General features: G+C 41.5%; 1 protein-coding gene across 2 annotated transcripts in view; it reads right to left on the reverse strand.

Annotated features, from left to right (window-relative positions):
* The window catches only part of NDRG1 (N-myc downstream regulated 1), a 94,386-nt gene that overhangs the window by 5,043 nt on the left and 76,663 nt on the right, over positions 1–12,680 (reverse strand). For both annotated transcript variants that reach the window (XM_089685948.1, XM_089685949.1), the window contains 5 exons: positions 10,772–10,828; positions 8,901–8,952; positions 6,892–6,939; positions 4,805–4,840; positions 1,966–2,017 (listed from right to left, as the gene is read on the reverse strand). In XM_089685948.1, the coding sequence (XP_089542074.1) occupies positions 1,966–2,017; positions 4,805–4,840; positions 6,892–6,939; positions 8,901–8,952; positions 10,772–10,828 (245 nt within the window). The remainder of the gene's footprint in view (positions 1–1,965; positions 2,018–4,804; positions 4,841–6,891; positions 6,940–8,900; positions 8,953–10,771; positions 10,829–12,680) is intronic.

Genomic DNA, 12,680 nt, shown 5'->3' on the forward strand with positions numbered 1-12,680 from the left:
GCACAGCACAGGTTCCAGAACGTCGCCCAGGACACAACCATCTAAGGACAGCTTAGTAAAAAGCGTGACTGTCCAGACAAATCCGGGACAGTTGGCACATATGATGTAATGCAAAATTATCATGGGGCCCGCATGCACCTGGGGCCCTTGGGCACTGCCCAGGGGTGCCCATGGCATTAAGACAGCCCTGCCTGCTGTTGATTCCTAACACATTGTGTGACTTTCTACATTTTTACTTCCTGTCTATTCAAAATTTTGATGATAAATTCTGTATATTTTATTTGTGAAAGCTTTCACTTCTTTAGCATGGTAGGTATTTAGCAATGAAATTATCGAGGCTAAAAAAGTGATCAAATAAACAATACTGATAATACAAGAGGTAATTTTTAAATTAAAATGAAAAATATCAGAAATTAAAATTCCCTCGTGTTAAGGGAGGACACTGAATTTAAGGTTCATGTTCAACACAGGACTTCTGCCCAAGACGCCAATAAGTTCTACCAATCCTGAACCTCACTTGGTATCTGATGCCAAGAAGAGGTGGGGTTTGAGGAGAACTTGGAGAGAATGCTCCTGTTGTAATTTGGGCTTGAGATCCAAGATCCCCCCATAAGCACAATAACAAATGCCAAAAACATTATTTTGCACTTTCTGCCAGGTCTAAAAGGCTCACTTTAAGATCTACTCATTTAGAGCTGCTTAGGTAAGGTCAGTTCTGATAAAGTTTAAAATGATATCTGCTTAGAGTTCAGCTTCAAAGTGTTACTAAACCTCAGACCCTGCATTCACTATATCTGGTCTCCCCGGACCCTGCATTCACTATATCTGGTCTCCCCGGACCCTGCATCCACTATATCTGGTCTCCCCGGACCCTGCATTTACTATATCTGGTCTCCCCGGACCCTGCATTCACTATATCCGGTCTCCCCGGACCCTGCATTCACTATATCCGGTCTCCCCAGACCCTGCATTCACTATATCTGGTCTCCCCGGACCCTGCATTCACTATATCCGGTCTCCCCGGACCCTGCATTCACTATATCCGGTCTCCCCAGACCCCGCATTCACTATATCTGGTCTCCCCGGACCCTGCATTCACTATATCTGGTCTCCCCGGACCCTGCATTCACTATATCCGGTCTCCCCGGACCCTGCATTCACTATATCCGGTCTCCCCAGACCCTGCATTCACTATATCTGGTCTCCCCGGACCCTGCATTCACTATATCTGGTCTCCCCGGACCCTGCATTCACTATATCTGGTCTCCCACAGTACACACAACATGCAAATTCAATTATTTCAGTAACTATAAACTGCTAAATCCTTTTTCTTATCAGCAGTATATAGCAGTCTTGTGACTTCTAACAGTGTCCAGCTAAGCACTGATTAAAGCTTGTAGGAGGAGTTTTCTTTCTGCTCTAGGAGAATGCAGAACCCCTGACCTCTGTCTCGACAGTACTGATTGGCCCTGTGCTGATCACATGCATTCTCCCAAGAAAAAAAAATAAAAAAACCTCTCTAGCAATACACACCAAACTAAGCATGTGCAGAGTGACTCCACAAGATATGTCTCATCAAGAGATAAGAGGGGGGCACTGGAAGAAGGAGAGGATCAGAGAGATCAGCGGTTTTACACAATGCAGAGGATTTACCCCTTAGGTTCCACAGTGAGTATAACAAGCATGCTTTACTGCATATACAGACTGATTTTACTGTTGTGGGTTTAGTAACACTTTGATAAAAACTCTTTTATCATATAGTAATTGTGATTCTTGGAGTGCCTATAAAGTCAAGGTCTATATTCCCAATACATTATGTTTCTTTTGTTGTAGGTTTCCCTTACTTCCTGTCCTGTATAAAGGGGATTGTACTGTTGTGGGTTTAGTAACACTTTAAGACAATCTCTTTCAAATGTAGATATAAAAAACAAGCCTACAGATCTTTTTTTTTTCTACATTACTTACTGTAGCCCATGCCCTGGACAAAGTACTTAAAGGCTTCGGTAAGCTTTGCCGGCTGAAAATAAAAATAAAAAACATGAATTAGTACATTTACTAATTTATCACTTTTTATCTGGAAAGAGACAGTGATAGGTCTATGCTGGCCATGCATGTAGCAATATAATCGTGAACTCAATATAATGAAGATTTGTGTCTTTTGGAAACTGAATAAATCTAATAATAGTCCCAGATGTGAAAACAGTTTTCATTTTGTTCTGTATGCTTTGTCCACTGCAGCCAATGTCCTTGGCATCATACTAACTCTTCTGTCATGTGCTCACATCCCTAAGACCCCTGTCACACCGGGTGCGACTTGCCAATGCGATCTGCCATGCCATGCGACTTGGAAATCACATGGCAAGTCGCACCCAATTGTACGCAATTACAGCGGTCATATCAGTGCGATTCTGACTTGATTGGAGCCGCACTGATTTGTAAAGTAGTGCATGCACTACTTTAGGTGCGACTTGCATAGACATCTGTGCAGAGGCGTCCCTAGGGTTGGTGTCATCCATACGATAACACTTGGTGACACCCCCTCCGACGATCCCCGCAGAATGGATCAGATCTGCGGAATGAGCATAATGGATCTGACTCCGATCCATTATGCTCCCCAATCCACAGATCCGATCCATCCTGCGGGGATCGTCGGCTTTCTTTACAACTTACCTTTTCGTGGAGCGTGAAGTAAGTTGTAAAGCAAGCCAGCAATTCCCGCAGGATGGATCGGATCTGCGGATTGAGCATAATGGATCGGAGTCCGATCCATTATGCTCAATCCGCATATCTGATCAATTCTGCGGCTTGCTTTACAACTTACCTTTTGGCGGAGCGGGTCCGGTATCACCCCGTATAGGTTACATGCGGAAGATCCCCGCAGGATGGATCGGATCTGCAGATTGGGGAGGATAATGGATCAGACTCCGATCCATTATGCTCAATCCACAGATCCGATCCATTCTGCGGGGATCTTCCGCATGTAACCTATACGGGGTGATACCGGACCCGCTCCACCAAAAGGTAAGTTGTAAAGCAAGCCGACGATCCCCGCAGGATGGATCCATTATGCTCCCCAATCCGCAGATCCGATCCATCCTGCGGGGATTGTTTGCTTGCTTTACAACTTACTTTTCATGGAGGGGGTCCGGTGTCACCCCGTAGAGGTTGCATGCCGGCGACCCCCACAGGATGGATCAGATCTGCAGATTGAGCATAATGGATCGGAGTCCGATCCATTATCCTCCCCAATCCGCAGATTCCATCCATCCTGTGGGGATCATCCACATGCAACCTATACGGGGTGACACCGGACCTGCTCCACCAAAAGGTACGTTGTAAAGCAAGCCAACGATCCCTGCAGGATGGATCGGACCTGCGGATTGAGCAGAATGGATCAGAGTCTGATCCATTATCCTCCCCAATCCGCAGATCCCATCCATCCTGGGGGGATCATCGGCATGCAACCTATACGGGGTGACACCGGACCCGCTCCACAAAAAAGTAAGTTGTAAAGAAAGCCGACGATCCCCGCAGGATGGATCAGGTCTGCGGATTGGGGAGCATAATGGATCGGACTCTGATCCATCCTGCGGGGATCGTCGGCTTGCTTTACAACTTACCTTTTGGTGGAGCGGGTCCGGTGTCACCCCGTGCGGTAGGTGCACCCCCCCCCCCGCACCTGCCTAGGGACGCCACTGCATCTGTGTCTTGCAAGCCGTGTCTTGTGTCACTGCATCTGTGTCTTGCAAGCCGTGTCTTGTGTCTTGTGTCACTGCATCTGTGTCTTGCAAGCCGTGTCTTGTGTCACTGCATCTGTGTCTTGTCAAGTTGGTATACCATCTGACTTTGAAGTCGAAGGATTTCAAAGTTGGATCGGTGTGACCGGGGGGGGGGGGGGGGGTGTAAGAGCTTGATAAGAAACCAGCCTGCCTATGTACTGCTTACATTTATCAATGTGATACCTATGTGGTTATAAAAAAAAAAAAAAGCCTCAAATGCTCTGAGCAAACAGTTACAGACGTACCTCGGTTTACGAATTTAATGCGTTTTGTGGGACTTTTCGTATTGTGAAAAATTCGTAAACCATAACATGGAATGCACTGAAAACCAATTAATCCGTTCCGGAGGTCAGAATAAAGTTTTTAAAAAAAGTATTTTATCTGTTCAAAACTCTTTATAAAGTGCACTTTAAAGGCATAAATACTGTAAAGGGACATGATTAAAAATCAAAATTCGTAAATACATTGAAAACCAATTAATCTGTTCCGGAGGTAAAAAAAAAGTAAAATAAAGTCTTTATCTGTTCAAAACTCTTTATAAAGTGCACTTTAAAGGCATAAATACTGTACAGGGACATGATAAAAAAAATTTGTAATGCATTGAAAACCAATTAATCTGTTCGTATTGAGAAAAACATTTGTAAACCGAGACAATATTTTCAATGGATTTTCATTTGTAAACCGAAAATTACTTTAACCGAGGCGTTTCGTAAACCGAGGTACGCCTGTATTTGGAAAGATTCTGGGTTTCTTTTTGTGTCTGTTCCCTAGTGTAGTAGTTGTTATTCATTTGGAACCGCTGATCGATATTAAGATAGGAGTGGCCTATCTATAAAATTTCCAAGACACAATCATTAAACAATCATTTCCATCCAAATGGGAGGATTGATCCAAGAAGAATGAAATTATTCTCTTTTGTTTTGCCGAACAATTGTTTTTCAACCAAAAGACCACCTGACGTTATTGAATGTATGTTGCTCTGTGTATGGACAGCATGACCAACATCTAATATTGATCGATGTTACCTGAACGACTTGGGGAAATCCTCCACAGTCTGACATCTGAAGAAAGAGAAAATATATCAGTCATTGATTTACACAATACGTGAACAGTATCGATTGACCAGGAACATTTAACTTTGTGTTTGGATGAAGTGGGGAAGGGTTAGAGACTGTCAGGTTCAGGGGCGGACTGACAACTCATGGGGCCTCCGGACAATAGGGGATCATGGGGCCCCTGTGTCCTTGCTCAAACTCAAAAAAGCCTATGAAAGAGGTACCAGGGGCATCTCATGGGGCCCCCTACTGACCCCAGGCCCTTGGGCAGTGCCCAAGTTTCCAAATGGTTAGTCCGCCTCTGGTAAGGTTCCTGTCTTCATCCCTGCTTGGCTGAGTCGCTTGAAATCTCATGAGGACAGGAAGCGATGGGAAAACTCTGTAATGGGTACATGGAAAAAGATTTACACAATGAGGACAACAACCTTCATGAAGACAAGAAGGTTGGAGGGGCAGACTTGATGGACTCGATGGACCACTTGGTCTTTTTCTGCCGTTACTCTTCTATATGCAATATTATGAAAACATTGGGCTGAAGTTAGGCTTTAACCACTTGTCCTTTGGAGACAGCTGATCACATGACATGGTAAAAGGCCAATCACAGCGGCCTTTTACCACGTGATTAGCTGTGTCCAATCACAGCTCATCACCTTGTAAATACACTTGCGGGTTATCGGGAGTACTTTCCTCACACTGTCACAGCATGAGGAAAGGATTGTCAATAACCGGCAAGTGTCAAAGGAGACATCTGCACTGATAATCAGTGCCATGATTATCAGTGCAGATGAGATGTCTCCTTTGACAGTTGCAACTTATCGGCAGTACTTTAGCCGCAAACGTGACCATCCGTATCCAGCAGTGCTGCCCATCAGTGCCCAACAGTGCTGCACATCAGTGCCCAACAGTGCTGCCCATCAGTATCCAGCAGTGATGCCCATCAGTATCCAGCAGTGATGCCCATCATTGCCCAGCAGTGCTGCCCATTTGTGCCCATCTGTGCCACCACTCAGTGCCCTTCAGTGCTGTCTATTAGTGCTCATCAGTGCCGCCTATCAGTGCCCATCATTTTCCATCATTGCTGCCTTTCAGTGCCCATCAGTGCAGCATCATCAATGCCCACCAGTGCCGCCTCATCAGTGTAGCCTATCAGTGCTGCCTATCAGCGCCACCTCATCAGAGCCCATCAGTGCTGCCTATCAGAGCCCATCAGTGCTGCCTATCAGTGCTGCCTCATCAACGCACATCAGTGAAGGAGAAAAATGACCTCTCTGCAAAATTTAATAGAAACAAAGAAAAACTTGTTTTTCAAAATCTTCGGTCTTTTTTTGTTTATAGTGGAAACAATAAAACCCCCCAGTGGTGATTAAATACCACCAAAAGAAAGCTCTACTTGTGGGGAAACAATAATAAAAATTTAATTTGGGTACAGTGTTGCATGACCGCGCAATCATCATTTAAAGTGCAACAGTGCTGAAAGCTATAAATTGGCCTGGGCAGTAAGGGGTAAAAGTGCCCGGTAGCCAAGGGGTTCAAGCACAACTAAAGGCCAAACCTTTTTTTTCTCATTTTAACCTCTTCACACTGGCCATACACATATATGCATCCTCTCAGTGGGTGGGCCTTACTGCCGAGAGGTCACATATACGTGTACCAGACTATAAACAGAGCTGTGCCGAGAGTGCGCGCCCTGTGAGCTTCTAGCACAGTTACTGGTGGCTAACAGAAAGCTCCCAATCTCTACTTGCAATTGGGAGCTTTCCGATCATGTGACTGCTGCGACCGCCAATCACAGTGGTCACATCATCAGAAACGCTGCCCCGCCTCCTGACATCAGAAACCTCTTAAAGGCTGGGAGACGCCAGTGTTAAGGAGTTAAAACAACAAAGAAGTCTAATAACCCCTTTCAGTATTTATGCCATCTGTGTCCTACCGGGGGAGACTTCCCTTCACTTCCTGTCCAATAGCCAAAACAGGAAGCTTGATCGTCAGCAGCTTCGTAACCTGCACATTGTACTGTTCGGTGAATGGGAGCTTTTGTGTCTTTCCTTGGGGCTTACCTTCAGCAATGTGGTCTTTGTTGGGTCCAGCTTTGAATTACATTCAACCTAAGAGTAGAAAAAAATTAAAATGTTACCATATTTTATCAGAGAACTTCCTGCAAGTTGTGTATTCTTTTTTAATATTTACCTATAATAACCCAGAAAAAATACCATAAATACAACTAGTTCATTGGGGCAGTACGGCAGGTAAATCTACAATCTTCTTTATTTCTCCATAAATTAAAAAAAAATAAAAAATATTATATATATATATATATATACATAAAATATAATATAATATAATATATATATATATATAATTGAACTGTATTGTTGCTGTATCATCTCTTAAATCATCTTGTAAAGCGCTGAGCAAATTGTTGGCACTATATAAATTCTGTATAATATATATATATATATTATATATTTAATTAATTTGCTAATTTAATTTATTAAAATAAAAAGGTGTTTTTGGTCCAATCCTGAACGTGATGAATACAATACATGTATCAGCACTAAAAATATGTTTTTATTTTATTTTATTAAATTCAACATTTTAAGCAATGAAATCAGAAATATTTCATAAAAAATACTAGGCGTTTAAAATCATAGCCAACAGGTGACCAGCTCCATGTAAGAACAGCAGCTATCTGGTGGCTGCTTTACAGATAAGATGGAACTAGACCAGGGAAATCAGAATCCACAGACTGCAGAGTCAGGTATATAGGAGGAACAACCCCACTATCCTAATATAGGTGTCCGTTCATGAACCAGCGGTAATAGATCGCTGCTCAGTTCTCCGGCATTCTCGGAGAACACAGTTCTCCTGTGAATGCAGTTTATGAAGCAGTTCTCCGAACGAAGGGAGAACGGTCTCCAAACGCTGGAGAACGGTCTACAAACTCTGGAAAACGGCTCATTTTACTATAATCTCGTGAGATTACAGTAAAAGATCAGTTTACCAAACAGAGGTAAATTATCTCTGCTTAGTTTTCGGTCCCTCTGATTCTCCAGCTCTGGGCTGGAGAATCTGGAGGGAGAACACAGATCTCCAGAGAAGGGCTGACATGATCTCCTGAGTGTCATAAACTGTGAATGACCAGAGAATAGCTGAGATCTGTTGAATCGCAGCTATTCTGTGTGTCATAAACGGACACCATAGACCGGATTGAATAGGTTAGGGAGTTATGCATAGATTGCCAACTAGCATTCAGGTAGTGCCATACTTTCTGCAGCATTTTTTGCAAACTGAGTGTCATTGAGGTACCCTAGCAAAATATATTTTGTAAAGTAGAAAGGTTATAATAAGAAAAATTAAATACATTTTTGTAAACTTGTGAATACTATAATAAACACAAAATACATTTTCTTCAAGTTTTTTTTTATTTAAAACCCAGTCTTTAAAATAGAAGACAAGGTATCAAAAAGTCCACATTTAGAAATATGTTGTAAATTTCTGCAATGCTCTAAAATGGTAATATACATTTTTTTGGAAGTCTATAGGTTTTTAAGCTTTAATGTTCTTCACTATTTGTTTAAATCTTTGTTTTATATGTAAGTAATTACTACACACAAATGAATTATTCGTTTTTTAATTTGAGAGCACAGATATTCTAACATTCTCTCTGATTTCAACTTTTGATGGAACTGTCTGAACATGGTAGCCAGAAAAGGGGAAGGAGTCACCTTTCTCACTAACAACTTTTTTAAAATTAGGCTTGAGCTATTGAGCTCTGTAAATAACAAGCAAAAAAAAAAAAAAGGATAGCTTGAAAAGCACATGTAAAAAAGACTAGAGCTTCTCCTGCTGGGCTGAAATTAAATTACAAAATATTTACATGCATTAGTTTCATATTTACCCAAATATAAAAATATAAAATATATATTTTTGCATTTTTTTTTATTCCTGACAATAATATAAACAAAAAAATATATGCAAAATCAATATAAATTTATTTTCAGCAAAGTGTCCCCAAAATTGAATCTTAGTATTATCACACTTGTGTCTTGCCAATCTTGATACATACCACAGCATCCACGGCAGGAGAACTGTCACCAACCACCAGCAGTGCAGGACACCTAGAACACACAAAACAACAAAATGAAATGAAACACCCAGAACACTGCAAAGGATTAAACTGATGTCAAACAAGTGAATTCAAGAAAACGTTTAACTTTCAAGAATGGAACACTTTTTTTACTTATAACTATCACCACAGAGTAAAATTTTCAATTTTGTTTTTGATTTTTTTTTCTTTGGATGTCAGCCTAATGTGTGGTTGGGTTATTTTTAATGTTTTAATATTTTGGGGGTCTACAGAAAGAATATATATATACTGTATATGAATGTAATAATAATAACAATAATTATTATTATTATTATTTGTTTTATATTTTTATCTTGATATTTCTTAGTAATAAAATTCATAATAATATTGTTAACTATAATAATAATAAGAAGAAGAAGAAGAAGAATACAACATTTTTTTCTCTTTTTTTATTTTTATGAATTTAGAATATCATGATTGCAAGCTGTTGTCTATGAGTATAAGCAGTTTCACTTTTGGTCCAATATTAAAATTATTTTCATTTCATTTGTGTCCATCCATTCCTGAGGCTTACACAGCACAGTCAGGTGGATGCAACAATTTTCTCTGTTACAGTTTTGGAATACAGAGGTGTCCTATACCTTCCTTCAGCCTATGGAGTGGACAGTGAAGGTGCATCTCTCTACCCAGTCTGCTCTCTCCTCTTGTCAATTTCCTGCAACATGGAGATCTGGAAACTTTATTGATTAGCCGGAGTCTCCAGGCTAAATTATCAGAACCCATTAATCTGGCTTCGCTCCATAGGAATGGAAATTTGAGCCCAGTATAACTCTCATTTCCCAAAGTGCAACCAATACATTGCCTCTGCTAGTCCCAGTTAGTAAAGAAGAGCAAAAGAAAAAAAAGTGCAATAAAATTCAAATTGTACTGTATATAAAAGTTGAACTCCAGACTCAGACATTATGGGTTTTTTTTCTACTTTTTCAATATAAAAGAAGGGGGTTAAAAAAAAAAAAGGTTCAAACATTTTTATTTAAATATATTCTTCTATGGCCACAAAAGATAAAAATCCCCTTTTTGAGCACCCTACGGACTAAGACTGGGATGCCATTAAAGTTCATGTGTGAGTAAAGGCCAGCGGCTCAATACTTTTGGCAACCTAGCGTATATTGTATATATGTAAAAGTAGCGTTGACATCATCACTGTGCTGTACATAAGTTGTGCACAGGGCAGAGCTGTGGGAGGGGCTCAACAGGTTCACCCACTACAGGCTGCCTGTAAAAAATGACAGGAGGGGCGGAGACAAGACCAGTCACCCTGCACAAGAAAAGAGAGGAGCAGTGACAGGTCTTTATTGCAGGAAGGTAAAGTATCACACTGGATTACTGCACAGATCTGGAAGAAATACACAAGGTACATCAAGATTCTAGAAGAATACACATGACTCTTGTATTTACACTTTTTTTTTTTGCCTGGAGTTCAGCTTTCACAGCCAATCATATTGTCCACTCTTTATTGATTTGATTTGATTTGATTTGCCAAAGCTGGTTCCTCCCCTAGACATTTTGATAGATATGGCCCGCTGTTTGTAAACAGCTACATATCCTGTAGCCTTCCACACTACTGACAATCTGCCAGGAAATCTTTGCATGACGCTTAACATCTGCTTCTAATAATGTACACACGCAGATGCAGAGCTCCGAGGCATCATCTGAAGAAGAACAAAGACTCTTTCTATGAAGCACTGAAATCCGTGAAGCACAAACTACAACAGTTCACTATCATGTAAGCGATTGACCTTTGCTGCTAAACCACTGATCACGGCTGAAGACAGAAATGGCGCACTTACTTTAATGTAACTGCGATGATCCCAGGAACTGGACGTTCAATTTCTAGATCTCTTCGGCTGAAAATTAGAAGTGAAGAAGGAGTTAATGCATATCAATGTAGGTCATGTTTATTACCAGGGGCTGGGTGGTGACAAGAGGGTCCTAGGACATGACCTCCATGGGGCCAGGGCCATGTACCTTCTTATGGCTTAATGGGACTCTATGCTATCCGGGCACATTTGATTTTGAACAAGGGGCATCCAAAAATCAAAGGAGGATTTACCACCATGCTACCATTTTTTATCAAATACGAAAGTTTCTGCAAATCCCGTTAGACTGAAGTGCCACTCAATGCTGCTTAACCAGAGGAGACAGAGAAGGAAAAAAAACTTTTTTTTTAGTTTTAAAGAAACCTTCTTATGGCTTAATGGGACTCTATGCTATCCGGGCACATTTGATTTTGAACAAGGGGCATCCAAAAATCAAAGGGAGGATTTACCACCATGCTACCATTTTCTATCAAATACATACGTTTCTGCAAATCCCGTTAGACTGAAGCTCCACTCAATTCTGCTTAACCCTTTGAGGACCGTAAGATTTTGGAACGCCAAAAGAATCAATTTTTTTGTTTTTAAAGTTCGTACACTTCAGTTGCTGTAACTAAGCCATTTCATGAAATAATTGGCAAAAAGCTAGATCCATTTGTTGTTTGTTGATAAGAACTAATATTTTGACTCAAACCAAAAAAAAAAAAAAGTTTTAAGTTCTTAATCAGATGATAGACACAATTACAAACATGGGACAAATACGTCCCTTGGTCCTCAAAGGGTTAACCAGAGGAGACAGAGAAGGAAAAAAAACTTTTTTTTTAGTTTTGAAGAAATGGTCTAAGGTTTAAGCCCCTATTCTAAACCAGGGTTCTGGGGAAACTTAGGGTTCCTCCTGAAATTGCTAGGAGTTCCTTGAGCTCTGGCTGACTGACCTCCCTTTTGATGGAGCTTGTCTAGTCCCAGGGCCAACACCACTTGGCAGAGCCGGCAACACCAATGATCTTTTTAGCTACAGTATCTGTAAAGGGGGCAATCTTTCCACTAACCACCAATACAACTGGCATTTTCCCACTGACCCCCATTGAACTGGTTTTAGCAGGGGTTTCCCGAAATCTGAAACTTTATTGTAAGGGTTCCTCTAGGGCAGGGGCGGACTGACAACTCATGGAGCCCGGGGGCAATAGGGGATCATGGGGCCCCTGTGTCCTTGCCCAAACTCAAAAAAGCCTATGAAAAAGGTACCAGGGGCATCTTATGGGGCCCCCTACTGACCCCGGGCCCCCGGGCAGTGCCCGAGTTTCCAAATGGTCAGTCCGCCCCTGCTCTAGGGTAAAAAAGTTGAGAAAGGCTACCCTTTTAATTGATTTTTTTCTTTCCTTTGGGGAGATTTGCTCTCAATTCCTGTCCCAGAGACACAACGGGAAGTTAAAGCAAATGTCTTCAAAGGGAAGGGAATTCCCCTTTTAGACAGCTGTCTCCATGAATAGATTTACCCTATATTCCTGTTTGTGTGACAATGTTACAAAGTTGGATTTCCCATCATTTCGGCTCCTTGTACACTGCTGCTCCTTAACTCGAGTTTAGGAGCTTTTGGCATTTTTTTGCCAAAGCTCCTAAACTCAACTGCATAAAAGCCTGTGTGTCCATGTATACATAGGCTTTTAGTAGAGTTTAGGAGTTTCCGCACTTGGGTGAGGCTGAAACGTCCCTCACCTGAATGCAGAAGAATCGCGTTCAGAATAGGAACGTTTTGACCGTGGGAAAATGTGGCAAAACCGCAGCAAAATCACAGTAGCGATCTGGGTTTCACGTGGCCGGCGGTCAGGTTAGGCTCATATACATGGACCCTTAGAGGTAGAAACTACTTAGCGGGGACACA

Source organism: Staurois parvus, unplaced genomic scaffold, assembly GCF_062004578.1.
Source record: "Staurois parvus isolate SC_StPar_1 unplaced genomic scaffold, SC_StPar_1.0 ptg000389l, whole genome shotgun sequence".
Classification (NCBI taxonomy): domain Eukaryota; kingdom Metazoa; phylum Chordata; class Amphibia; order Anura; family Ranidae; genus Staurois; species Staurois parvus.